The sequence below is a fragment of the Nyctibius grandis genome, chromosome 35, assembly GCF_013368605.1.
Source record: "Nyctibius grandis isolate bNycGra1 chromosome 35, bNycGra1.pri, whole genome shotgun sequence".
Taxonomy (NCBI): domain Eukaryota; kingdom Metazoa; phylum Chordata; class Aves; order Nyctibiiformes; family Nyctibiidae; genus Nyctibius; species Nyctibius grandis.
In genome coordinates, this window is record NC_090692.1 from 568,826 (window position 1) to 593,325 (window position 24,500).

A 24,500-nucleotide genomic window follows, 5' to 3' on the forward strand; every position below is an offset into this window, starting at 1 on the left:
AACCCGGCGTCTCCACCCTGCAGCGACCAAGATCCTGAGCCCTCCCCTTTATTTCTTCCCAATGATTTTATTCTTCCACCTTTTCCACCATCGTGGCAGCATCGGGCGGTGGAAAGTGTTTTGGGGGGATGGTTTGATTTTTAGTGGGTTCCACACTTGGGTGCTCAGTACCTGGTTGCCCCCACAAGCCCTTCGAGGGGTCCCCAAGCCCTTCGAGGGGTCCCCAAGCCCTTCGAGGATCCCCCAAGGCGAAGGTACCGCTTTATCCCATCCCCTTAAATTCATCCAGGGAGGAAGGACGTGGCACAGCATCCCCAAATTCCCTCCCCACGCCCCGGTTTTGGGGGCAGCCGCCCTGGTTTTGGGGGTAACCACCCCGATTTTGGGGCAGCCGGCGGCGGGGGTACAAACCGATGGTTTTCCGAGCGCCGAGTCGTGGGATTGAACTTTTTGGGGGGATAAATAACCAATTTGAGGGCGACTGCGGTTTTTTGGGGGGCACGTGGCAGGGGATGGAGGGGATGCTGCTCCCCCGGCAAATTGTAGGGGGGGGACATGGGGAAAAGCTTCATATCGGGGAGAAGTGGCACCTTTTGGGGTCTGTCGACTCCGGCAAGGACCCGGCACCACCAATTTTTCCAAGGGAAGAGCGACGGGACCCGATATCTCGCTTCGGTGACCGCGGCGAAGCCCCGAGACCGTTGGGTCTCCCGGCGCGGGCAGAGCCGCGACCGTTTCTCCAATGTTTTGGCAAAATCCAGCTGCTTTTTCTCATTTTCTCCTCTTTTGTCTCTTCTTTTCTTGTAGATTTTTCCGGCAGTCCCTGCCCACCAACCCTCCCGTGTGCCGGCGCGGTTTTTTTTACCGAGTGACCCAGCACAATCGGCGAGGGATGGAGAAAACTGTCCCGAATTTCTCAGAGCGCCAAGGAGATGGAGGCAGAACCCTGTTAATGACACCGGAACCAAACCAAGAGACTTTTCCTACCCTTGAGTGTCCCCAAGGCGACGAACGAAGAGCCGCTTACCTCCAAGATGCCAAAAAACCCTTGGAGAACCCGGTTTTATCTGGGCCGTCGGTGGAGATGGAGACGGAGCTCGAAGAAGATCCTTTCTACGCTGCGGATGATCTGGTGACGATGAGTAGGGAGGGACCCTCCAGCACCGAGCTGCGCCCGTTGCAAGAGGACACCGACTTCTTCTCGTCGCTCTCCCGTCAAGAGCCCGACGTCGCCCTGGAAGCGCACGACGTGGCCGGTAAGTCCCTGGTTGGCACCGTTGGGTTGGTTTCTTGGGGGATGGGGACATCTCCCGGTGCTTCGTGCGTGGCCGTTGATGCTCGGGTCGATTCACTTGGTTTGCCCGATGGTTGCACCGTCGCGCCAGGACGGTTGGCGGCGGGTGTTGGCTCTCTTCACGTTGGAGGTGGTCCCCCAACCCTTGTGGTGAAACGGGGACCGCGGTGTGGTGAGGAACACGTGGATTTGGTGGAAGGAGCACAGACGGGCACAAAACCCAACGGTGGGTCAAGCCGGTGGCATTTTGGAGACCCCTTCTCCCCTTCGGCGTGGCGTCAGGACCCCAAACCAAAGGCGTCCCCAAACGGGGACACCCTGCCTGTCCCCATACAAGGTGGTCGTGCTCCACCGTGTGTTGGTGTGGGACCAGTGCTGCGTTGGGAGGGAGCAGGTGGGGACGTGCCGCGGTGGCGGCGATCTGTGTGCTTTTGGTGTTGCTGGTGACACTGTGGTCGCGCCGAGTGGAGTGAAACGGTGCCCCCTGCACTCCTGCAGCTCTGCCGAGGAGCCGTGCCGTGAGGGTGATGGGGGACGAGGAGCACTGGTTGGTCCCCAGTGCTGGTGTGGAGCTATACTGGAATGTCCTTGGTGTTGTGAAAACCTGTTGTGCGCGCTGGGTGCTCTTGCAGGGGATGTGGTGCTATGGGGTGGGGGATCTTCATCGCCCATGGGAGACCCCATTGGGTCCATCCCTGACTCAGCTCTGGGAAGAACTCTTCTCCAAGGGCTCTTGGGTGAGCAGGGAGGTCTTCATGGAATGGTTTGGGTTGGAGACCCCTCATCAAAGATCATTTAGTCCAACTCCTTGCCGTGGGCAGGGACATCTTCCACTAGATGAGGTTGCTCAAAGCCCCGTCCAACCTGATGGTGAACACCTCCAATGATGGGGCATCCACAACTTCTCTGGGCCACCCAGGCCAGTGTCTCACCACCTTCATCATAAAACATTCCTTCCTTAGGTCCAATCTCAAACCTCTTCCGGTTTAAAACCGTTGCCCCTTGTCCTACAGGTCTTGGTCAAACGTTTTTCTCCATCTTTCTTAGAAGCTCCTTTTATACACGGAAAGGCCATGAGAAGGTCTCCCCAGAGCCTTCACTTCTTCAGGCTGGACAACCTCAACTCTATCAGCCTTTCTTCACAGGAGAGGTGCTCCAGCTCTTGGATCATCTTTGTGGCCTCCTCTGGACCAACTCTAACAGGTCCTTCTCCACGGGGCTGCTCTCAGTCCCCCAGTTTGATACTGGGAATTACCCCGACCCAGGTGCAGGACCTTGCATTTGGCCTCATTGAACTTCATGAGGTTCACGTTGGCCCACTTCTTGGCCCATCAAGAAGTCAAGTTGGCCTGTCAAGATCCTTCTGGATGACATCCCTTCCCTCAAGGTATCAGCTTGGGTTGCTGTCACCCACAAACTTGCAGAGGGTGTTGCTCAATCCCACTCTCCATGTTCTTGATGGAGATATTAAGTAGTATTGATCCCAGTACGGACCCTTGAGGGACTCCACTTGTTACTGGTTTCCACTTGGACCTTGAGATGTTGACTCTAACTCTGGAGGTGGCTCTCCAGCCAATTCCTTATCTATAGAGTGCGGCTGCTGCAAGCTGTCCACTCATCTGGTGGTTGTTTGGTGTCTGTCCTCTGCCTGCTTTGGAGGATGAACCCTGTCCCACCTCAACATCTCCATCATACCCTGTCCCACCTCAACATCTCCATCATACCCTGTCCCACCTCAACATCTCCATCATACCCTGTCCCACCTTGAACATCTCCATCATTTCAACGCCAAATGGGCACCTCCACCATCCCAAGTCCTACTTCAACCGCTCCATGCGTTTGCAATCCCCTTGTCCTTGTCCATGCCTACGTCCTCACTGGAAAACAAGGTGGGTGGTGTCTGTGGATCCCACCACTGACCGGTGACTTGCCTTGTGACTTGTCCCCTGGGTGGAGGGCGGCTTTTTCCCCACCTGGATTCGATAACAGCGGTGGAGTCGCCGGCTGCGATTCCTCTTCCACGCTGCTTCTCCATAACGAGTTTGGCCATCTCTGCTGTTATTTACCCACCACGAGGTGGGTGGGGAAGGACCGTGTCGTCATCTGGGAAGCTTTGTAGCTCTTGGTTCGTTCACCGTGGTCAACGGGTGGAAAATTGACTCCTGCGGATGGACGTGGGTGTTTTAAAGATGGTGTTTAAAGAAGGAGGGAGTCAGTGCCCCCAAAAATAGCGAGGGATGTGTTGGGAGATGGAGAACGTCCCCATCTGGGTGTCCAGCCTGGAGAGGTGGTGGGTCCAGCTCTGCTCATGTGCAGACTTCAAGGGATGCAAGGCCCTGTCACTGCTTCCCAGCTCGAAAAAACGAGGCGAAATGGCCCAAAATGCCCCAAAATGGAGGCTAAGACTGGCACGCCGGTCTAAGGGTCTGTGGGGTGAGAAGACCCCACTCAACTTCTTGCGGTGCCACCAACCTGAAGGTTTTGGGGTTCTTCTGATGCCTCCCACGGCAAAGTTATCCTGACATCCGTTGAGTGCCACCAGCCATGAGCTGGAGGTGGCTTTGGCAGCTGCCGGTGGGTTTTTGGAGCCAAGCAAAGTCCACGCCGCTGCCGGGGAGATGTTCCCCCCCAAGGAGGGTGGTTTTTGGGGTGCTCTTGGCATGGAGCGTCTCTCCAGGGAAGCAATGCCGAGGAGAAGAGGTGGAGGAAGAAAACCTCCGTGGTGACGGGGCTCTGCAGCACGTGGGCTCGTCACCGGTGGAATGAGCTGCTCCGTTCTGCCCCGCTGAGCTTTGAGCTGAGGAGGAGGAGGAGGAAGGAGCCGCTGCCGGGGATTTCCCAGCCCCAGGTTGTGGTACCTGAACCCATCACCCCGTTTTTGGCTGGAGGCACCGTGAGTGATTGGGGTGCTGGGTGCCACATCCCGCGGGGACCATCTCAGGGCTTTTTGGTGGCCTCGTGTCCCCTCCTTGCTCTTTGGGGGGGTGTTTCGGGCTGCTCAGCGGGATTTTTTCGGGGAGCTGCGCCGCGTAGGGGCTCTTTTAGAAGCAATTTGGGTCTTTTATTGCTGCAACCTGCAGCCGGACGGTAGCAACGGGGCTGGAGATGCTCCAACCTTCATCGCTTTCCTATTTTGGGGCTCATCCTCATCCTCCTTGGGGTGAAGAGAGGGTGCTGCTTCCCCTCGGCACCCGGCGATGCAGCTGTGCCCTGGAATTCGAGTCGCCGAGCGTTTATCTCCAGGCTGCGGTTCCCGAATCGCCGGCACCGTTATCACCCCGCACCCGGTGGGGGGTGGGTTTCCCTCCCCGTATCGGTGGGGGCGGTTGGAGCCGCGGTCGGTCGCGGCCCGTTGACACGTCAAGTTTTCGCTCGGTTCTTCCTCCTTTACCGCGCTCACGGCGTCGCGGTGGCTTGAGGCTGGTCCCCTCGGTTCCCCCGCCGCCTCCTCGGTCACTCGGTTGCGTGTCCCCGCTGGCGATGGAGCCCGAGGTGAGGGGTCCCACTGGTGACGTGGGGTGGGAGGAGGGTTTGGAAAGGGGGTTTGGTGGGTGGGGGGGGTGGGTTGGGGTTGTGCTTTCGGCTGCACGTGGGGGAGGGATGGCACTCGGCTCCTCCCCGCACGTGGATCGCCGGCACAGGATCCGACCGAGCTACTGAGGGTCAGGATCAGGCTCCTCTTCTGCTCCTGGTCTCATCGGAGATGGGGTTTGAGTCGATCTTGATGTTTTAATTCTGCGGGACGGGATTTTATCCATCGTCTGTTGGACTGGGAAGCCCAAACCGATGCACGTTGTGAGGCTGGACCACGTGCCAAACGGGGACAACTGAGCAAACGCCCAGTTTGGGTACAAACAGCTCCTGGGCTTTAACTAAAAAGCTAAAATTTAACTAAAATTTGTGTTTTTCATCCCAAATCGCTTTCACGCCCTGCTGCCCACCCGCGCTGGGCACTCCGGGGCTTTCCCACGCTGCGGGCGCTGACACCCAGCCCGCGGTGTCGTTTATTCCCAATTTAGACCTTTTTATGGTTATTTTGATTCCGATCGTGGTGGGGGAAGCCGCTCTGGGTTTAATTCGGAGCCGTTTCTAGGCCTGGAGGGGGTGGAAAAAGAAGCAAAGGGGTTTTTTTTTAGGATCTAGGCGACTAAATAAATCCACCGCGCCTTGTTTTAGGAGGCGATATGAAAGCGCTGGCGGAGAAGTGGAGCTTGTTTGGCACCGCCGCCTCGTCCTCTTGGCAGAGAGTTTCTAGCAGGAGCAATTCCCCCCCCAAAACCTCCCACCTTGGCGGGGGGAATCACCCCTTTGAGCTCCCCGAAGGATGCTCGAGGCGACGTCGCTGCTTGGGAAGCCGGAGGTGGAGAAGTTCTTAGAGTTGTGTTGGGTGTTTTTTTTACTGCTCTGTTTAAGGAGAGACGATGGCGTGGGAAGGAGGTAGAGGAGGAGCTCGCGGCGCCGGGGTTTTAATTTATCCAGGTCCAACAGCGAGGACAATACCCGAGATGGGCTGCATGTGGCAGAGGCTTTGTCCCACCTCCATGTCCCTTTTGTTTCTCCACCTATTTTATTTTTCTCTCCCCCCCCCGCCCCAACCCTTTCTCCTTTCTTTTTAATCCCTTCTTCTGTGTCCCTTCTCCCCTTCCCCCCTCCAGTCTTGACTTGCAAGAACCGCTGTCACGGGCCAAGAGCCTCTTTTGATTCATCCCTCCGAGCGCCGTTAAGGAGCTCTTGGAGTTGAGATCGCTGTTGGGAAAGGCTGATCCTGATGCTTGGAGATCCCCTCCCCTCTCCAGCATCCACGTGCACAATCCGATAACTTTATATATTTTTTTTTAATATTTTTAATATTTTTTCTTTTTTTTTCCCTACTGGAATGAAACTCAAGAACCCACTTGAGCCCAGAGTCACACACAAGAGCCCGGGGAAAGATGCTCGGAGCCGTGTTTGCCTCCGCTCTCGTCACCACTCGATGCCGTCGGGAAATCGAGGAGCGGGACACGGCGTCCCCGGGGCGGAGGGTGGGCTTGGCACCCGCTGCCCACGCAGGGAACGACCCCGGGGAGAAGGCGCTGTCTTGTCCCGACAGCTCCGTGCTCACCGGTCCCGTGGCGTTGTAGGTTGTAGGTATTTTTTCTTTCCGAATCCGCTCTCGGAAGGGAATTAAATGGCAGAAATAAGCCGTGGGGTGTGACAGTTGGCAGCGCTGCGCGTGTTAGGAAGTTGTCACCATCCATGTCTCCTGCCTGGAGCGGTTTGGGGACAGCCTGTCCTTGGGTTGGCACTAATTTGGGTTTTAATTGCTGCTGGGGAATAACAATGCTCGCCCGTTCAGCCTCATCCCCCTCGGTGGTGCTGAGAAGAATCTGGTTTCGGGGCACCGCTGCCTGGAGGGTGATGTCTGGCTTAAAGTATCTTAAAAAGGGACAATCTCAAGCTGCAGGGCTCTGTCCGTGACTCAGTTTCCCCAGCAAGTTTGGGTTTTGGATGGAGTTGGTGGATGACCCCGAACTGGGGTGTTGGGTTTTGAATGGAGCTGGTGGATGGCCCTGAGTTGGGGTGTTGGGTGTTAGATGGAGCTGGTGGATGGCCTCCAATTGGGCTGTTGGGTTTTGGGTGCAGTTGGTGGATGACCCCGAATTAGGGTGTTGGGTTTTGGGTGCAGTTGGTGGATGACCCTGAAGCGGGATGTTGGGTTTTGGATGGAGCTGGTGGCTGGCCCTGAGTTGGGGTGTTGAGTGTTGGATGGAGCTGGTGACTGGCCTTGAATGAGGGTGTTGGGTGTTAGATGGAGCTGGTGGACAGCCTTGAATCGGGATGTTGGGTTTCGGATGGAGCTGGTGCATGGCCCCAAATTTGGGTGTCAGGTTTTGGATGGATCCGGTGCACAGCTGCGCTCCCCACTCCGACACAGACCTGCCCCTTAGGGCTTGGCAGAACTCCCCCAGGACTTGCATGCAGCAGAGCTGATCCAAACAGGTCCATCACTTGAAAAAAAACCCCGATAATTGCCATTTTTGAGCTGTGCATCGCTCAGCTCTGGAGATCTTGCTGGGACCTTTGAGCGTGGCCAGTCTGGTGATAAATAAGATGACTTTGTGTTGCATTAACCTGGGTGATGTTGAGTGGATGCGCGTGGTCTGGTTGCAGTTTGGCATTAAAATATTGAAAAGCGTCTGCGCCTGGAGGGGCACCAACCCAGAGCCATACTGGGAGCAGCTGGAGAAGGGGAGATGGTTTTAGGATGCGTGATTTTTTTAATGCCGGTCATGGGGAGCCTGCAATAAGGACCTCCGATGGAGCACAAATCAACTCCGTGGGGACATGGGTTGGCTGGAGATGTGTTGAGGTGGTGGCATTTGGTGGCTGCAGTTCAATGCTGTCCTCGGGGGAAGGTAAAGGATCCTTCACGTGCCCGAGATGGAGAACTCGTGTCCGGAAATTGCGCAAAATAACGATTTAATGCCACTTCACCGCAGCTGAAGGAACGTCTCTTGCTTTGCTCTTGGTGGTGTCCTCCTGTCCCCGAGCAGGTCACCGTTATCGGGCTTGTTTTGCGTTGGCCACCAACAGTTACGAGCGAAGACAGAAGGGAAGCGGCGTTTGGGGCTTGCACGAAGGGAGCGTTGGTCTCTTAAACCGCGGTTTCTGAAGAGCTGTTTCTGCTGTTGCTCAACTGTTGGTTGAGTCTGTGTGTCCGTCTTGGTCTGAGCTGCCCCGGCTGGCGATTGTACAGCTGCGTGTCCAGGGAGACACCAAAAAACCCCAAGAATTGGTCCTTAAAGTCTTCTGGTAGATGTTCATGTGGTTTATAAGCCCAACCCTTAAACTCTCCCTTAACCAAGTCTTAAATTGTTGGTCACTGAGGATGTGTGTGAGGGTCTTGAGATGCTGCCATCTGTCCTACCTCGTCCCAATCGTTGTTCCAAAGAGCATCTGGATGACCCTTCCTCGGGGCAGGGACCTGCAGATGAGAGGCAGGAGCAAAAAGCCGGAGTGGTTGGTCTACAGGAGCCTGGAAAATAAAATCAACAGGTTGAGGAGGGCAAAGTATACTCAGGCCTTGCAGTGCCAAGGTTTGTCCTTGATCTGGGCTTTGGTGGGGTGATGAGACCTCATGGCACTGTCCTGGTTTTAATTGTGATATTCAGAACGAGTTTTAGGGTGTTTTGGGGGAAAACGCATTGTTCTTGCAAGGTGGGTCCCCACGTGAAGCGCTCCAGCGTAGGAAATCATTGTTTGGCTTCACCTGGGGTTGAGCAGAGAGCTCCAGGTGCCTCTCAACGTTTTTCTGGAGCAGAGCAGCTCCCGTGTAGCCCGTCCCAAGGTGTGTTTGCTGACCGCTGGGCCTTTTTTTTTTCTTTTTATGGCCCGCCTTTGAACTCCATCCAGAAAAGATATGCGAGTCACGAGAGCAGACACCCAACGGAGGTGCAGCTCTTACTAATCTTGCCTTAACTCTTCGGGACGGTCCCCAGTGGCCTTTCCTGAGGTTTCTTTCATGGGTGAGGGGCTGTCCCTGAAATGGTGGTTGTTTCCAAACGTCGTCTCCTTCCTCGCTGGTGTTGGGCTGAGTTTAAGCTGTTGGCTTTCAACCTCTCTTAGCCGGGAGGTTGAGCTCACAGTCCCAGTAACCTTCCTCACTAATTACCGCTTCGTCAGCCTCTTAGCCTGCGACCGGTGCCAGGAAAGATGTCATGTTGTTGCCTAGCAAATAAATAATTGAATACTTGAGTCCAAGACAACAGGCAGGGCTTAGCTGGAGCTGGGACGTGGAGTACAGTTGGAAGCCCTAAAGTTGCACGGAAAAAAACCCAACACTACGTCTCCTCTAACGCAGGGGTAACAACAAGGCCATGAATCTCTTCCCAAAGACTTTTGGGGTTAGTGGCTTTCCGCCCGTGCCGTGGGTAAGCACCAAAAGAAGGATTTGGTGGCAGCACAAGGGTTGGGTTGAGTGGTTGCTCACGAGCACGGTGACGTTCTGTGGGGTGGGAAGAGGTGGGTCATGACATGGTCCTCAAATGTCCCACCAAGAGAACGGGGTGAACGTTGCTCAAGGCCTTTTCTTGGTAACCCCAAACCGTGGCCCTGAGTGGGCAAGGTCTGCAGTGAGGAGGGGTCCCGTTGGTGCCTGGTGGTCCTCCTCGTGCTGGGAGAAGGTTTCACACCCACACTCAGTAGCGGTTGTCCAAGGCACGGAGCACCTGCCTTGCCCATCTTTCGGTGTCTATAAATAACCTCCCAAATCCAGCACCCCCCGAGCAGCCTCTCTCTCCCCTGTGCCGTCGCTAACGGGGCCACGGTTTAAAAATAAGCTGGGGGCGACGCTGGGCACGGCCGTGGATTCTCCTGCTGCCTTGCAAAGTAGGCCATGGCCCAATCCTTCTTCTCCACTGGGCATTTATGAGGAGGAAGGGCTCCGTACTGGTGCAAGCTTGGGTTTTTTTGCTATGTAAAGCCAAGCTCTTGGTTGGGGCAGGTGGGGTGTAAATGTGTTGTGGCTGCGGTGTTGGGTTTTTTTGGGGGTGACTTGCTTCTGTCCTACAGCTCCGGCTGCTTCCTTGCTCTATGCAGGCTGACAGATGTCTGGAAAAAGCTCAACGAGGGCCTAAATCTAATTTTTTCTCGATATCAGGGGGATAAAAGCTACTCAGGAGTGTGTAAGGCCTAAGTGACTGTGGCAATGACCTCTTTTACAAGAGCAAACTGCTGCTGGGTCAAGCTGAGGATGGAGATACCGTAACCTTCTCCCAACCCCAGCAGAAATGAGCTAATGCTTCGGCACGAGGCCACGTTAATCCTTCCCTGGAGTTTGTTGCTGCTGAGAAATGAAACTCCTGTTTGCACTTCGCCTCCTGCAGCACCGTGGCTGGCCAGGACTGTGGTGGATAACACAAAAAAAGGGGTTTTTTAAGGAGGACTAAAGAGGACATTGGTCTGTGACTTGATGATGTTGGTCACCTTATAAATACGGCTGAAGATAAAGCAGAGACATTTCATGCCTTCTGCACCCCTGTCTTTAACACCAGTGGTGGGCCCTGGGACCCTGTGGAGCCCATGGTTGGAGGACCACAACTGAGGGAGTGATAATTGATGGGGGTTGGCCTCTTCTCCCAGGCAAGAGGACACAGCCTCAAGCTTCGGTGGAGAGGGTCAGGTTGGACATCAGGAAGCATTTCTTCTCAGCAAGGGTCATTAGACATTGGAAGGGGCTGCCCAGGGAAGTGGTGGAGTCACCATCTCTGGGGGGGGTTTAAGACAAGCCTGGCCATGGCACTTAGTGCCCTGGTCTAGTTGCCATGGTGGTGTCAGGGCAATGGTTGGACTCGATGAGCCCTGAGGGCTCTTCCAACCTGGTTGATTCTGTGATCTCCCAGTTGACTTTGAACTTCTATGGGATTTGCTGCAGGAGCTGCATGTACATAAGTCTATGTGGCCTGATGGGATTCATCCCGGGGTACTGGGGGAGTTGGACAATGTTATTGTGAGACCTTTCTGTTCTTTATCGAGGGTCTTGGGAGTCTGAAGAGGTCCCAGTCAACTGGAAGGTAGCAAACATTATTCCAATTTCCAAGAAGGGCAAGAAAGATGACCCTGGTAATTATAGGCCTGTCGGTCTCGCTTTGGTGCCTGGTAAAATTATGGAGAAGGTTATTCTGGGAGTTACTGGAAAAAAACACTTGTAAGATGATGCAGTTATCGGTCAAAGCCAACGTGGGTTCATGAAGGGAAGGTCATGTCTTCCTGAGTGAATATCCTTTTGTGACAAGGTTGCCCGCCTCATGGATGAAGGGAAGGCAGTGGATGTGGTTTTGGGGGATTTTAGCAAAGCTTTTGATACTCTTTCAGAGTGGCCTTCTGGACAAAACATGCGGCATCCAGCTAGACGTGGCCACAACACGTTGGGCGAACAGTTGGCTGAAGGGTGAGGCTCAAATAGTTGTAGTCAACAGGGCGACATTTGGCTGGTGGCCAGTCACTAGTGGTGTTCTCCAGGGTTTTTTTGCTCTTTGGTGTTTTTGTTAATGACCTGGACATGGGAGTTGAGTGCACACTCAGGAAGTTTGATGATACTAAATTAGGAGAAGCTGTTGATTCCCTTGAGGGTAGAGAGGCCTCACAGAGAGATCTCGATAGATCAGAATGCTGGGCAACACCAGGGGTGTGATACTGAACAAGGACAAATGCTGGATTCCGCACCTGGGATGGTGTCATCTAGGATGGATGTGTAGATTTGGGGACAAGAGGCTGGAGTGAAGCCCTGCAGAGAGGGATCTGGGCCTTTTGGTTGAAGGGAAGCTCAACGGGAGTCAACCACGTGCCCTCATGGCCAAAAGGGCCACCCATATCCTGGGGTGCATTAGGCACAGTAGAGCAAACCAGTTGAAAGATGTGATGGTTCCCCATCTTGGTGTGGCCTCACCCTGAGTCCTGAGGGCAAGTTTTGGGCTCCACAATCCAAGAAGAATATATAAATATTAGAACGTGTCCCAAGGAGGACAACAGGGATGGTGAAAGGAGTAGAGGGCTTGTGAGGAACAGCTGCGGATACCAGGGCTGGTCAGTGTGGGAAAGAGGAGACTGAGGAGTGACCTCATTGCTGTCTTAAGACTTCCTCGTGATGGGGAACGGAGAGGGAGGTGCTGATCTCTTCTCTCAGGTGTCCGGTGATAGGACACGAGGGAATGGCTTAAAGTTGTGTCAGGAGAAGTTCAGATTGGCCATTAGGAAAGAGTTCTTCACGGAGAGGGTGGTCAAGCACTGGAACGAGCTCCCCAGGGATGTGGCCATGGCCCCAAACCTGTTGGTGTCCAGGAAGAGTTTGGAGAACGCTCTTAGATATGGGGTTTAACTTCTAGGTTACTCTGTGTGGGGTCAGGAGTTGGCCTTGATGATCCTCACGGGTCTCTTCCAACACAGGATATTCTACATCCTCGTGTCATTGGGACACACTGGTTTCAACCCAACTGGTGCTTTGTGGTTTTGGGGAAACCTAGGTGGTTTTAAGACATGAAGTTCTTGCCGCGGAAGCATGGTGTCCTCCTTGTAGGAGACCTGGTGGCACTTATCCCACTGGGGTACGTCTCTAGGGCGCGATGCGGAGCTGAGCAGCTGCTTGCCTTCCTCCCTGGTGGCACCATGTCTGGTTTGTCCTCCTTGTAACCGTGTTGGCTGGTGTGTTACTGTAGTTTTGGGCTCTCCACGTGGTCAAAATCCTTCCTTTTCTTGCTGTCTCCCGAAAACGTGTGTGTGTGTGGGAAGAGACTTCTGGGCCTTGGCCATCAAAGACTCCAAGATGTAGAAAAAAGGATTAATTTAAGGATGGAGAAGCTGGGGGAAGTGTTTCTCCCCAGTTTATACTGGGTAGTCCCTGCAGAGGTGTCCAAGCACAACCCCAACCCTAAACCCTGGGTAGGGGCTGCAAATATTCTCAAGTTTATCTCTATTTTCCAGCAAGTGTTGCTGGTGGCCAGTTCCTTCTTGCTCATCCTGGAGCCAGAGTCCTGCTTTTCCACCCTGGGGTGTTTTAGGACCCCCCCAACCCTCCTCTGTGTAGGCTGGTTGAGTGGAGGAAGCATCTCAGCAGCTTTTTGGGTTCCACCTCCTCATCGCTGGAGCCTGGCGCGTTCCTGCCAGTCCCAACACGGCTGGTGAGATGCCGCCAGGCGAAGCCATCCAGCGCTCCTCCGTAACACCGACGCCGCGCCAAGGCGGCCTCGAGAGCCTGCGCTCATGCCAAGGACCGAATCCAACTTCTTGGCTCCGTTAGGGGAAGCGGTCGTGCATGGCAAGGCTCGCCCGTCAACGTCGCGGGCTCTCCGGAGCGCGTATGCCAACGTGATTAAGAAACGTTCCCAGGTCTTGGCGGCGGCTGGTGGGTTTCTGTAAGTGGAAAGGACACCTTGTTACGGGCTGACAGCAAGGAGCAGCAAGAAGATCCCTGAGGAATCTTCTCTGTGGCCTTATAACATCCAAACCAGCCTTTGGGGATCTTCTCACCTGCTAAATATCACAGGTACAAAAGAGCTGAGCCTTGGGGCTTCCCAGGGCTCCCCCATCGTTGCTTTTTTTAGGTGCTTAAAACCCCATTTTAAGCTTTTTTAGGTGCTTAAAACCCCGTTTGAAGGATGATGAAGCCAAAACCTCCTGGTTTTGGGAGGATAAAAGGATGATTGATGGGAGGATAAAAGTTGTTGGGGGTGAAAGGAGGGACCCGGAGCGAAAAAGGGGATGGGGATGTGAATTGCTTGTATTTATCGCCGGTTAAAAACACTGCTGCTTTTATGGGAGCTGGAAATTTAATAGAGATGGATCCAAACGAGATGAGTTTGTGACAGAATCTGGACGCCTTTCAAGCAGCTTGGATAGAAAGTGTTCTTTCATTAGATGCTGGATATGTCCTCTGCTGACGAGGAAAGTTTTCTGCCACCCCCGTCACATAAATCTTGCTTAAAGCTGGATGGAGCTGAGCAGGATCTAGAGGATGAATTTGCTCGAAGGCTTGATAACTCTTTAAGGGAAATAAAAAGGGAAGAGTTTGGAGGAGCCTGCTTGGAATCGCCTCTGAAAAGGCTCAGTTTGGGCTTTTAGCTGCGGGTAAAAGTCTTGAATGGAGGGCTGGCACCCTCGGGCGATGCTCTTTATCGCTCGCCTTTTGTTTTTAAAAGGCTTGATAATGGGGGAAATGCAGAATTGGAAACACCTCGGGGGGAGGAACGCCCCTGTTAAACAGGTATTTGCACCCAGGTTTGCAGAGGGAGGTTTAACCCGGTGTAGGTGCTGGCTGCGGGACCCAGCGTGGGCAGCATCCCTCGGAGGGGGCTCGGTGGTCCACGATGCTCGAGGGGAATCTCCATCCCACCAGGTTTGAGGGTACGGTTGGGGGGTTTTAAGTGGTAAAGGGTTTTACGGAGCGTCCGCACCCGATCCGGCGGCTTGCTTGAAAAGGGTTTGGGAGACGGCGTGGTGCCGTGCCAGCGCGCTCGGGGCGGTGCGAGGGGTGGGGAAGGAGAGCTTGCAAAAAAGGTGCCTTTTTGGGGGGCTTGGAGCGCCTTTTTGGGGGGCTTGGAGCGCCTTTTTGGGGGGCTTGGAGCGCCTTTTTGGGGGGCTTGAAGCACCTTTTTAAGAGGATGGACCCAGAGCAAATGCCTTCCCTGCCCGAAGCAGGCAGCAGGCACGGGAGAGCAATTAGCATTTTAGGAGCTGGCGTTGAGTCTCAAACCCCGTTCAAACCTCAGCGCTGTTTTTCTTTAGCACATAAAGGTTTTGCCGTAGGTTTTTCCGGGCTTAAAGTAGGAAGTTTTGGGTTTGGGGTTGCCATCCCGGGGCCAAACGGGATCGGTGCTGTCCCAAAAGGTGCTGTGGGCTGAGTATCTTTGGTGCAAGTGATGCTGAGAGGTGACGGCGTGGGGGAAGGAGCGGCATCGTATGCAGGTTGTAGGATCAGCCCCAGGTTTGGGGCACTCGGTGTCTGCCCTTGCCCCACAACCTCATCCTGGTTTTGTGGGAGCCTGGGAAATACCCACCAGAGCCCGAAATGAAAACCTTCAGCGTTGGGAGTATCGTGGGACGTCTGCGTCGCTCCGGAGCCTGGGAGCGAGCCCTCAGCCCTGGCTATCGGGCTCAGACCACCAGCTTTTGCCTTTCTCTGGGAGCAAACACAGCCCAAAGCTTCACCTCGCAGCGCCGGGAGCTTTTTGGATGAGTTTGGGCTCTGCATCCCCCCCCGCCAGGTTGGGGCTGGGAGCTGGCACAGCTCCGGGGCATCTCCCTGGGCTCTGTAAATCCCCCAAAAGCCGCAAAAACCCAAGTACTAACTCGTGTCCTCTGGCCCGAAGAGCGTGGGGAGGCTGGAAAGAAGAGCAAAGCTCCTCGCTGGGAAAGTGTCGGGTTCCCTCTCGGCCGTGCCAAGCTAAACAAGCCACGCTGGTCGGCTGCTCGCAGCACCAGAGCTGCTTTTCCCCGCGCTCGCCCTTCGACACCTGTTTCGGTTTCGCTTAATCTCACTCCAGCGACGAAACCCCGCGTAAGGTCTCGGCGCCGACTCCCTGACCCGTCGTGAGCAGAGTTTCAGGGAGAAACGGGGGTTTGTGTTGTTTTTTTTTCCTACCTCGTTGGAGTTGCCGGAGGTTTTCCAGCGGGGAGCGGAGTTCAAGCTGCTGACACCGCGCTGGCTTTTCTCCGCTGCCTTTCGAAGTCGTCCATGAGCTGCAGGTTGCAAACCACAGCTAGAGAGATTTTTTTTTTTTTCTTCTATTTTTTGGTGTAGGTTTTTTTTTCCCCCAACCACACCGTTGGTGACTCACAGCTCCCATGTGATCACTGAGTGCAGCAGGTCGTCATCCAGCTAACGAGCTTCCCATCCCGTTGCAGTCCATCATGCCCGTCTCTCTTCCGATTCCTGGGGTTAATCCTGGCTTTTTCGGTGCAATAACCCCATCCTTTTCCCTCGAGGTCCTGCTGCCTGGCTCTCCTCTGCATCAGGGACCTTTCTAACGCACCCTTCGGGGTCAGGAGCAGGTATGGGACGTGACCGGCGGCTGCTCGGGCTCTCCAGGAGACTCTTTAGTGCAACCCCTCAATGCTTCCTTCTCGTCTTTGCCCCCAGAGATGTTTTTTTCCAGTGGCCTTCATGATCTTCTCTAGATCTTCCTCTCCCTTCGTGGATCCTGCCAGCTTTTACGCTGCTGCGATGCTTCTCCTTCTCTTGCCTTGAGTGGGTTGGTCCTGCTTGGTCTCCAAAGCTGGTGGGTTTTATCACAAGCCCTCGCCGTTGGGTTGTGGGGGCCAAAACCGTGGTGGAGACCTGACCCACCCCCCCCCTTGCTGAGGTCCCTGGACTGCTGCAGGGACGTCTCCCAGCTCCATCAGCCGTGGAAGGGTGCGGCCCTTCCTCCGGGCAGATGGCTCGTCCTCTCCTGGCTCGGCTCGTTGGCTCGCAGACCTGCAGGTTGGCCTCTTTCTTGGAAAAGAAACCGCGCGTCGCTGCGCAGCTGTTTCTGAGAAGATGACTGTGCCCAAATGGTGGAGGTTTGGGAGATAAAAATTTAACGTTTTCTTCTGGCCACCCTTGGGTGGCCCTGACAAGTCCTACAAGGGCTGAAGGGACCGTGCTGTCCTGGGAGAGCCGAAGGGAGGTGTTCAAAGCTGCTGTGTGGCTCCTATCCAGACACTTCACATCCCCTTTCCACCCTGGTGGGACTTCCCCAGCCCTTGGTGACCAATGAGACGAGGCACCTCATCCCTGGCTTCATCTTTTTCCTCCTTGATGGGTGCTCAACAGCAAGACGGGGTCCCCAGTGGAGCAGCTTTGTCATCCCACAGTGCTCTTCTCTCCGATAGAGACGTGCCAGCGCTCATGGTGGGACAAGTGCCTGAAGCTGCTGCTCTCCTGCACCTCCACGTTGAGGTTCTGCTGCTCCAGCTCGGGTGTAACGTGGCGCTTGCAGCCCCGCACCAGCGTCTCCGGTTAAGCCTCGGTAGAGTCCTTCATCCAGATGTTTATGCGAAGTCTGTGAAATCGTGGCAAGCTCTCGCTGACCGTAAACATCCCGGGGAGCGGAGCCAACATCTCGAGATGTGTCACGCTTCCTACGGCTCCGTCTTCCAGAAGCGCGCAAAGCTTCCTGAGCTCTGCTGACTCGGGCAGCTTGAACGCAAGCCCTTGCGCGCGAGCCAGCAGGCTCAGCCTTAGTTTAGTTCAGGGTTTTTTTTTTCCTCCAGGGTAAGCAGTTTGCTGAAACCCAGCTGTCCTCGCGGGACCCAGCTCGGCGTGAAAGCTTGGGTGGTGTCTTGAGAGGTGACAGTGGTGGTGGATGGGTGATTTGTGAGCCAGACACGAGGATCTCTCGGGTGATCCTCTCTCGGGAAGAGCGGCTGGAAAGCTGCCCAGGGGAAAAGGACCTGGGGGTGTTGGTCGATGGCCGCTGAGTATGAGCCAGCAGCGTGGCCAGGTGGCCAAGAAGGCCACCAGCATCCTGGCTTGGATCAGCACTGGTGTGGCCAGCAGGACTAGGGCAGGGATCGTCCCCCTGTACTCGGCACTGGGGAGGCCGCACCTCGAATGCTGGGGTCAGTTTTGGGCCCCTCACGACAAGAAAGACCTTGAGGTGCTGGAGCGAGTCCAGAGAAGGGCAACGAAGGTGGTGAAGGGTCTGGAGCCCGAGGAGAAGGGTCTGGAGAGCTTGTGAGGAGCAGTTGAGGGAGCTGGGGTGGGTCAGTGTGGAGAAAAGGAGGCTGAGGGGAGCCCTTGTGGCTTTGTGACAACCTGAGAGGAGGTTGTAGCGAGGTGGGGGTTGGTCTCTTCTCCCGGGCAACAGGACGAGAGGAAACGGCCTCAAGTTGCCCCAGGGGAGGTTTAGGCTGGAGATCAGGAACAATTTCTTCCCCCAAAGGGTTGTCAAGCGTTGGAACAGGCTGCCCAGGGCAGTGGTGGAGTCCCCATCCCTGGGGAGACCTAAAAGCCGTGTAGATGTGGTGCTGAGGGACATGGTTAGTGGTGGCCTTGGCAGTGCTGGGTTATGGTTGGACTCGATGATCTTAAAGGTCTTTTCCAACCCAAATGATTCCATGGTTTTATGATTGTTTATTTCCCCTGAGCGTGAGGATCTCTTGGAGGATTCCGAGCTCGTGCGTGGGGAACGGTGCGTTTCAGCAGGGGGTTGTTGCTCTCATGGGTGATTAGCACTGGGATAAGTGCTTGACTTGAGCATAAGTGGCCGGTTCGTGCCAAACCGGTGCCAGATTTCTGAGCTTTGTATCAGAGGAGCGACAAACACGGCCGCTGAGCACACAGTGAAGACGTTGCACCCCATGAAACATCTGGGAGGTGGTGGAGTCACCACCTCTGGAGGGGTTTAAGACAAGACTGGGCATGGCACTTAGTGCCCTGGGCTAGTTGCCATGGTGGTGTCAGGGCCATGGTTGGACTCGATGAGCCCCGAGGGCTCTTCCAACCTCATTGATTCTGGGATTCTGTGATCTGTTTGGCACCTGGGGACGGCACATGGAACAACTTGGGGCTCGCTCGAGAACGCGGAGGTCCCATTTGAGCAGGTTTTTCGTACGGATGCAACACGCACCGATCTGTCCTGACGGGCAAGAACGAACTCTGGAGCCGTTGGAGGGGAGCGTGCCCGGGCACAGCCGAGCCGAGAGACACGCTGCGCGCCGGGTCTGCGCTTTGAGGGGAAGAGTTAAGCTTGGGTGTGACAGTGGTGGCAGGGAAATCCTGCACGGCGAGAGGCGAGTGAAGGACAACCAGGGCTGGTGGCATCGGGGAACCCCCCCCGCGGAAAATGGGTGCCAGTGGGGTCGGAGCCACGTGGTGTTTTTCCATGTCTGTTGTGCATCGCTCGGCCTCGCCGAAAAGGGGCTGGGGGGGGGGTCTTGCGTGTCTTGCTCTGAGCAGCCGGGTCACCAGGACAAGCCGGAGCTCGCTGGGATGCTGAGTCAGCACATCCAGCGCCCTCCCCTCGCAGCCGTGCCGTTCCCCACCTCCGTCTGCTGCAGAGACCACTTCCTGAGCAGGCGTTGCCCTTCTAACTGCTCGAGGGAGAACCAGTTGCGATAGCGGGGACAGGATAACCCCGGACCGCTGCCGGGGACGGAGGCAAGAGGGACCCGCTCGTCCCCGAGCGCGTGGTAGGACGTGGGGCCACGCGCCCACGGTCTTTTGTGGGGTTTTGGGGTCTGTGGTGTCTGGGCAGGGTGCAAACAAGTTGTGTTTTCCATCTAGAAACCAAAGAGGAGACCCAGTAGATCGACTCCGCGCAGAGATGCGATCCTCCTCCTGGGCGAAAAGAGGGTGGAAGCCCACGGGCTCGATTTTAGGGGAGGGGGGAGGTGGAAGGGGAGACCCTAGGGCTTGCCCTAGAGCCCATCCATCAGGAGGGATGGGTGCTCATTGGTTGCTTCAAGGTTTCCTTGCGCCTGTTGAGACCTGCAGCCATCACCGTGTGTTGCTGGTGGATGGGTGGCTTTGGCCTGGAGCTGACGTGGTCTCCGTGGTCATCTCCTATGGGGAAACGTCTGTGCGTTCGTCCTTGCTCCGTGGCTCATGGTTGTCTTAAAATTTTCTAGTCACGCTGATATTGGAGCGTTGCTGGTTTTGGTAGTGCCTGGAGGTCCTTGGCTCCTGCTCTGGGGTTTCCATGGTGTGGTTTCTCTTGCCGAAAGCTCTTTGCACTTGGTGGGACCAGGACGTTGTGTCTGTCCTCCAGGTTGATCTGGTGTCTCCCCTATAGCCTTGGGTTTCCCGTGGGGCAGCAAGGGAAGCTGGGCCCTGACCCATCCATCCTCCAGACCTGCACCCCCGGCCGCTCAGAGTCACTTTATGGCCCCCGAGCCCTTCCCACGCTGCCGTTTGAGGTGACGCCCCCATGCTCATGGGGCTTCCCAGGCCCCGAGTGGGGCAATCATTAGGGGATGGAAATGAGATTTGATTATTACTATTTTTTTTCTCCCCAAACCAGGCACGGGCCAAGGACTTGCTGAAGCGAAAGGCAGGAGGTTTTGGCTCCTTCTGCACCAAAATCTCTTTATCTTCTGCCCGAGGGAGGCTTTGGGAGGTCTCCAAGCCCCCACCGAAGGCTGCTACCCCTTGAAGTTCAGTTGTTCGGGGATGATTTAGTTGTTTGTGCCTGGCTGAATATTGGGAACAGGCAGAGAGCAGCAAGCGCAAAGGTTTTATGGAGCTGGGGAAAGAATATTTGGGGTGTTTCTTATTTAGCCTCAACATCTTTTTGGGTAGAAAAGGGGATTTAGGTTGGAGAGCTGATGCCAAAGCCAAGAGCAGGTTGTCCAGCTTGGAAGAGCTCCAAGGATGAAGGTGCCACAGTGTCTCTGGGGGGGCATCCTCCATCCCCAAGTACAAAACGAACCCAAGGAGGAGATGGAAGGATGGGAATTGTGCCAAGCCCCAGCCTCCCAAATGCCTTTCAGATCTCTTGCACCCAGAGAGATCCCGCGGGAGTCACCGCGTTGAGATAAACGTCAAGTCGTGGAGGAGAAGAGCTCTGACCTGTTCCTTTGGCAGCTGGCTCTGTCCCTCCCTGGAGATACCTGCAGTCCTTGTTTTTGAGCCCGATCTTGCCTTTTCCGTTACTTCTCCCCTGAATTGGTCAAAAAAAAGAGCCAAGCCAGCACGGGATGAGCGGGACACGTGGTGCCAACAGGATGGATGGGACCTCGGTGCGCTCTTTGCTGTGATTTTGGAGCTGGTCTAAATTCCTGCTGCCTGTACCCTGCCTGCACCGTCCTGCCTCCTCTTTTGGGTCATCTCCCTCTGTGCTCGGCACTGGTGAGGGGACACCTTGAATCCTGTGTCCAGTTGTGGGCCCCGCACTGCAAGAAAGATGTTGAGGTGTTGGAGCGAGTGCAGAGGAGGGCGACCAAGGTGGGGAAGGGTCTGGAGGGTCTGACCTGCGAGGGACGGCTGAGGGAGCTGGGGGGGTTTAGCCTGGAGAAGAGGAGGCTCAGAGGTGACCTTAGTGCAGTCTACAACTGCCTGAAGGGAGGGTGGAGCAGACAGTCGGCCTCTTGTCCCAGGCAACCAGCGCTAGGACAAGAGGACACAGCCTCAAGCTTGGCCAGGGGAGGGTCAGGTTGGCCATGAGGAAGCATTTCTTCTCAGCAAGGGTCATCAGACACTGGAAGGGGCTGCCCAGGGAGGTGGTGGAGTCACCATCTCTGGAGGGGTTTAAGACAAGCCTGGACATGGCACTTAGTGCCCTGGTCTAGTTGCCATGGTGGTGTCAGGGTAATGGTTGGACTCGATGATCCCAGAGGGCTCTTCCAGCCTAGTTGATTCTGGGATTCTGTGATCTCCAGCCTTGCTAAGCAGGGCAGGGAGCCGGAGGGACCAGGGACGGATGGCTCTGCTCCTACCGGGATTCCCTCGGCTCGGTGTGACCTCGGTGAGTCCGTGAGGGAATAATTTGAGGGAAAGTAGCACCGGTGCGATCAAAAACATGGGATCCTTTGGCTGGGGAGCACCAAACCGCATCCCTTCAGGATGCTCTTACCCCTGCGTTGGGTTTTTGACCCCGTTACGGGGCTGGACATCATTCTTTCATCAGCAGAGTCTGCTTCACTTCCTCGCAGCGACGAGTCCTCCAAGCTCCCGAGCCCAGCTGCTGCCCCGGGCTGAGCGAAGTCTCAACCCAGGCAGCTCCTCCCAGCCCAGAGTGTGGATTAAAACACGAGCAGCTCCCAACGGTGAGTTATTCATCCCGCTGCGACGAGCTGATCCCTTTGCGTGCGAGCCCGCAGCGTTCATCTCCTGGGACTAGAGCAGACGCGTCAGGGACGCGTTTATCCGCTCTTCGTGGTCTGCTGTCGCTTGGGTCCTTTGCAGTGTCTTTTCCTGCCTGTACAAAGTCCAGCAGCAGAAATATCAAGCACCTGGATGTTGGTTGCAAAATCCTGGGCGTTTCCAGCCCTTAAATACACGAACTTCCAGCACCCGGCGCCTGCAGAGGGGTGAAGGGACCCGCGTCGCTCCCGGGAAGCCCAAGCAGAAGCGAACACGGAGCTGTCGGTGTCGCGTGAACTCAACGGCACCGTCCCCAGCTCCGTCAGCAGCCGGCTAAGCCCGAGTCAGATGAGACGCGACGTGCTGCCAGCACGCCGTGCTTTGAAGAGCTCCTGTCCTCAAGGTCACCTGCCCGCAGGCTTAGGAGCGGCCTTAAATCCTGCCCTGAACTGCCACGCAGCGCAAAGGAGAAAGAAATGGCTTTTGTTGCCATCTGCAAACGGCCGAGAGCTTTCGTCGGAGCAGGACCCGGAGCGACGTGCAGGAAAACTGGCCCCAAATGTGCCCGTTTTCAGGAGGAAACGTGAAGTTCGTGTCTCTGGCCAAGCCCTCCCGCAGCAAAACCTGTCCTCACGCCAGCTCGTCTGTATTCAGGGGCACGAGCAAAAGCTCCAGCTTGCTTCTTGCAAGCCACAGCGAAGGGTTGGAGAACACGATTGTCTAGTCTGCCTCCGGTGAGACCGTTTGGACGCTCCCGTGAGACTGTGGGTGAAATGGTTTCTCCTGGAGAAGTGGTTATTGCAAGCACGGAGTGATGCCGGGCTCTTGGGACAGAGGACTGATGTCTACCCCAGGGATTTGGGGCAGGAATACCACCGAAGAGCTTGAATCTGGGCATGGGTGTCCACCCAAATAGCTCCAGGCTGAGCCTGACGCACGCAGAGCACCCAGGTTGCTCATCCAGGTGCTTTCGGTGGATGGGGGGCGATGCCGGGGTGTGGGTGGTCACCTTGTGCAAGGCAAAAGGGCTGCCATGGAGCATCTTGTGGTGTTCATGCAAAGCCCTGCCTTCACGTGGGAGGTGTTGGTCCTCTTTAGAGTGGGTTGGAGAGGGAAGAGCTGCCAGTTGCACCCTCTTTTGGAGGATCTCTGTGTTTTGCTTCTCCTGTCTGACCTATGAGGAACGGCTGAGGGAGCTGGGGGGGTTTAGCCTGGAGAAGAGGAGGCTCAGAGGTGACCTTAGTGCAGTCTACAACTACCTGAAGGGAGGTTGTAGCGGACAGTCGGCCTCTTCTCCCAGGCAACCAGCGCTAGGACAAGAGGACACAGCCTCAAGCTTCGCCAGGGAAGGTTCAGGTTGGATGTGAGGAAGCATTTCTTCTCAGCAAGGGTCATTAGCCATTGGAAGGGGCTGCCCAGGGAGGTGGTGGAATCGCCATCTCTGGAGGGGTTTAAGACAAGACTGGACATGGCACTTAGTGCCCTGGTCTAGTTGCCATGGTGGTGTCAGGGCAATGGTTGGGCTCGTTGATCCCAGAGGGCTCTTCCAACCTGATAGATTCTGTGATTCTGTATTTCTTGGCCATCACGTAGCCCCAGGTGACTGAACATTTCCAGCGTGGGAGTCCTCATTGCGCTGGTAACAAACCCAAATCTACGCCACCCGACGCGGCAGAAATCCCCGTGGTTGGGTTGGGTTGGGTTGGGTTGGGTTGGGTGGTAGCGCGCCGGTGAACACCCAGCCACTCTGGCACCACCACGGCATGGGGATGTGGTGTTTCCCCACTGCTATCAAGCAGTAATCCCACTGCGTGGGTCCGTCTACTGTTTTTTTTTTTTCACCACTGCTGGTTGCTCTTCTGGTTTTGGGCCGTGAAAGGCCGCGTGTTGAGCCATAATTTTATTTTTCCAGCTTATTTACAATATGCAGAAGCTCTATCAGCTGCTGGTACCAATGAGCGATTCTTCTGGCACCTTCTGCTCTCAAACACCCGAGATTAACGCATGAGCCTTGAGTAGGAGCTAGTCTTTAATTCCAGAGCTAAACCATGCCTTGCGACATCTTGTGCTACTCGGAAGATGATGCAATAACTCACCCCTTGCCTAACACCGTTGCTCAAACGGCAAGGTCCCTCAGCCTGGCTGGAGAGGAGCTAAAATAGCTCTTTTGGCCTCGTTTTTTTCAGGTCGTTTAGATAGCTGGAAAAAATAAACAAAGCCTAGGGGAGCACGTGTAGGCTCAGCGCAGGCTTTTTGGAGGTTATCAGCTGGGCTTGGGGGGTTCTTGGAAGCCCTCAGGTTGCTCAGAGAAGTGGTGTTGCAAATTCTTGTCCAATTTACTTAATTTTTGATTTTTTGAAGAGTCCAGTTCTGGTCTAAACCAAGTCATCACCCTCTAGAGGAGCCTGTTTTTTTTCCTCCCTTGACTGGAAACCAGTTCACCTCCATCCTCAGACCAATATCCTTCGGAAGTGCAGGTACTTCTGCAGCGGGAACCCAGCTGATCTGGGAGCTGCTGGAGAGCTTGAGTTTGGAATTGAGGCTCCTTCCTCATCCTTTGTTGCTGAGATACGAGATGCAGAAAGCAGGCGGAGGTCAGGTAGGCATCCTTCCTCCTATCCTGGAGGGCTGCGTGGAAGGAGAACCTTCTGTTGTAGTCAGGGAATGGAGCCTGACACAGTTTGAAGTTTGGGAAATAATAGTGTTTGAGAGTTTTCTTGAAACATCCACTCCTTTATGCTCTTTTAGACCATCGCTAGGTGCCTCTTGGGAGCTGGGTAGAAAACTTCCAGGAGAATATCGTTGCTTGGTTGAGCTCCTCTTCCTGTTTCTAGCTGGTCTAGGGTCTTGATGGAAACCACCATCCAAAAGACCTCTTTGCTTTAGACTCTTGAATTTATTTGGGTTTTTAATCCTAAAATCACTGAATAGTTGAGGTTGGAAGGACCC

The 24,500-nt window shown here is 55.2% G+C and overlaps 1 protein-coding gene across 2 annotated transcripts in view; it reads left to right on the forward strand.

Moving 5' to 3' along the window:
* Nucleotides 1-812: 812 nt before the first annotated feature.
* WIZ (WIZ zinc finger) overlaps nt 813-24,500 on the forward strand; it is a 51,513-nt gene continuing 27,825 nt past the window's right edge. For both annotated transcript variants that reach the window (XM_068421761.1, XM_068421762.1), the window contains exon 1: nt 813-1,256. In XM_068421761.1, the coding sequence (XP_068277862.1) occupies nt 893-1,256 (364 nt within the window). In that variant the 5' untranslated portion in view covers nt 813-892. The remainder of the gene's footprint in view (nt 1,257-24,500) is intronic.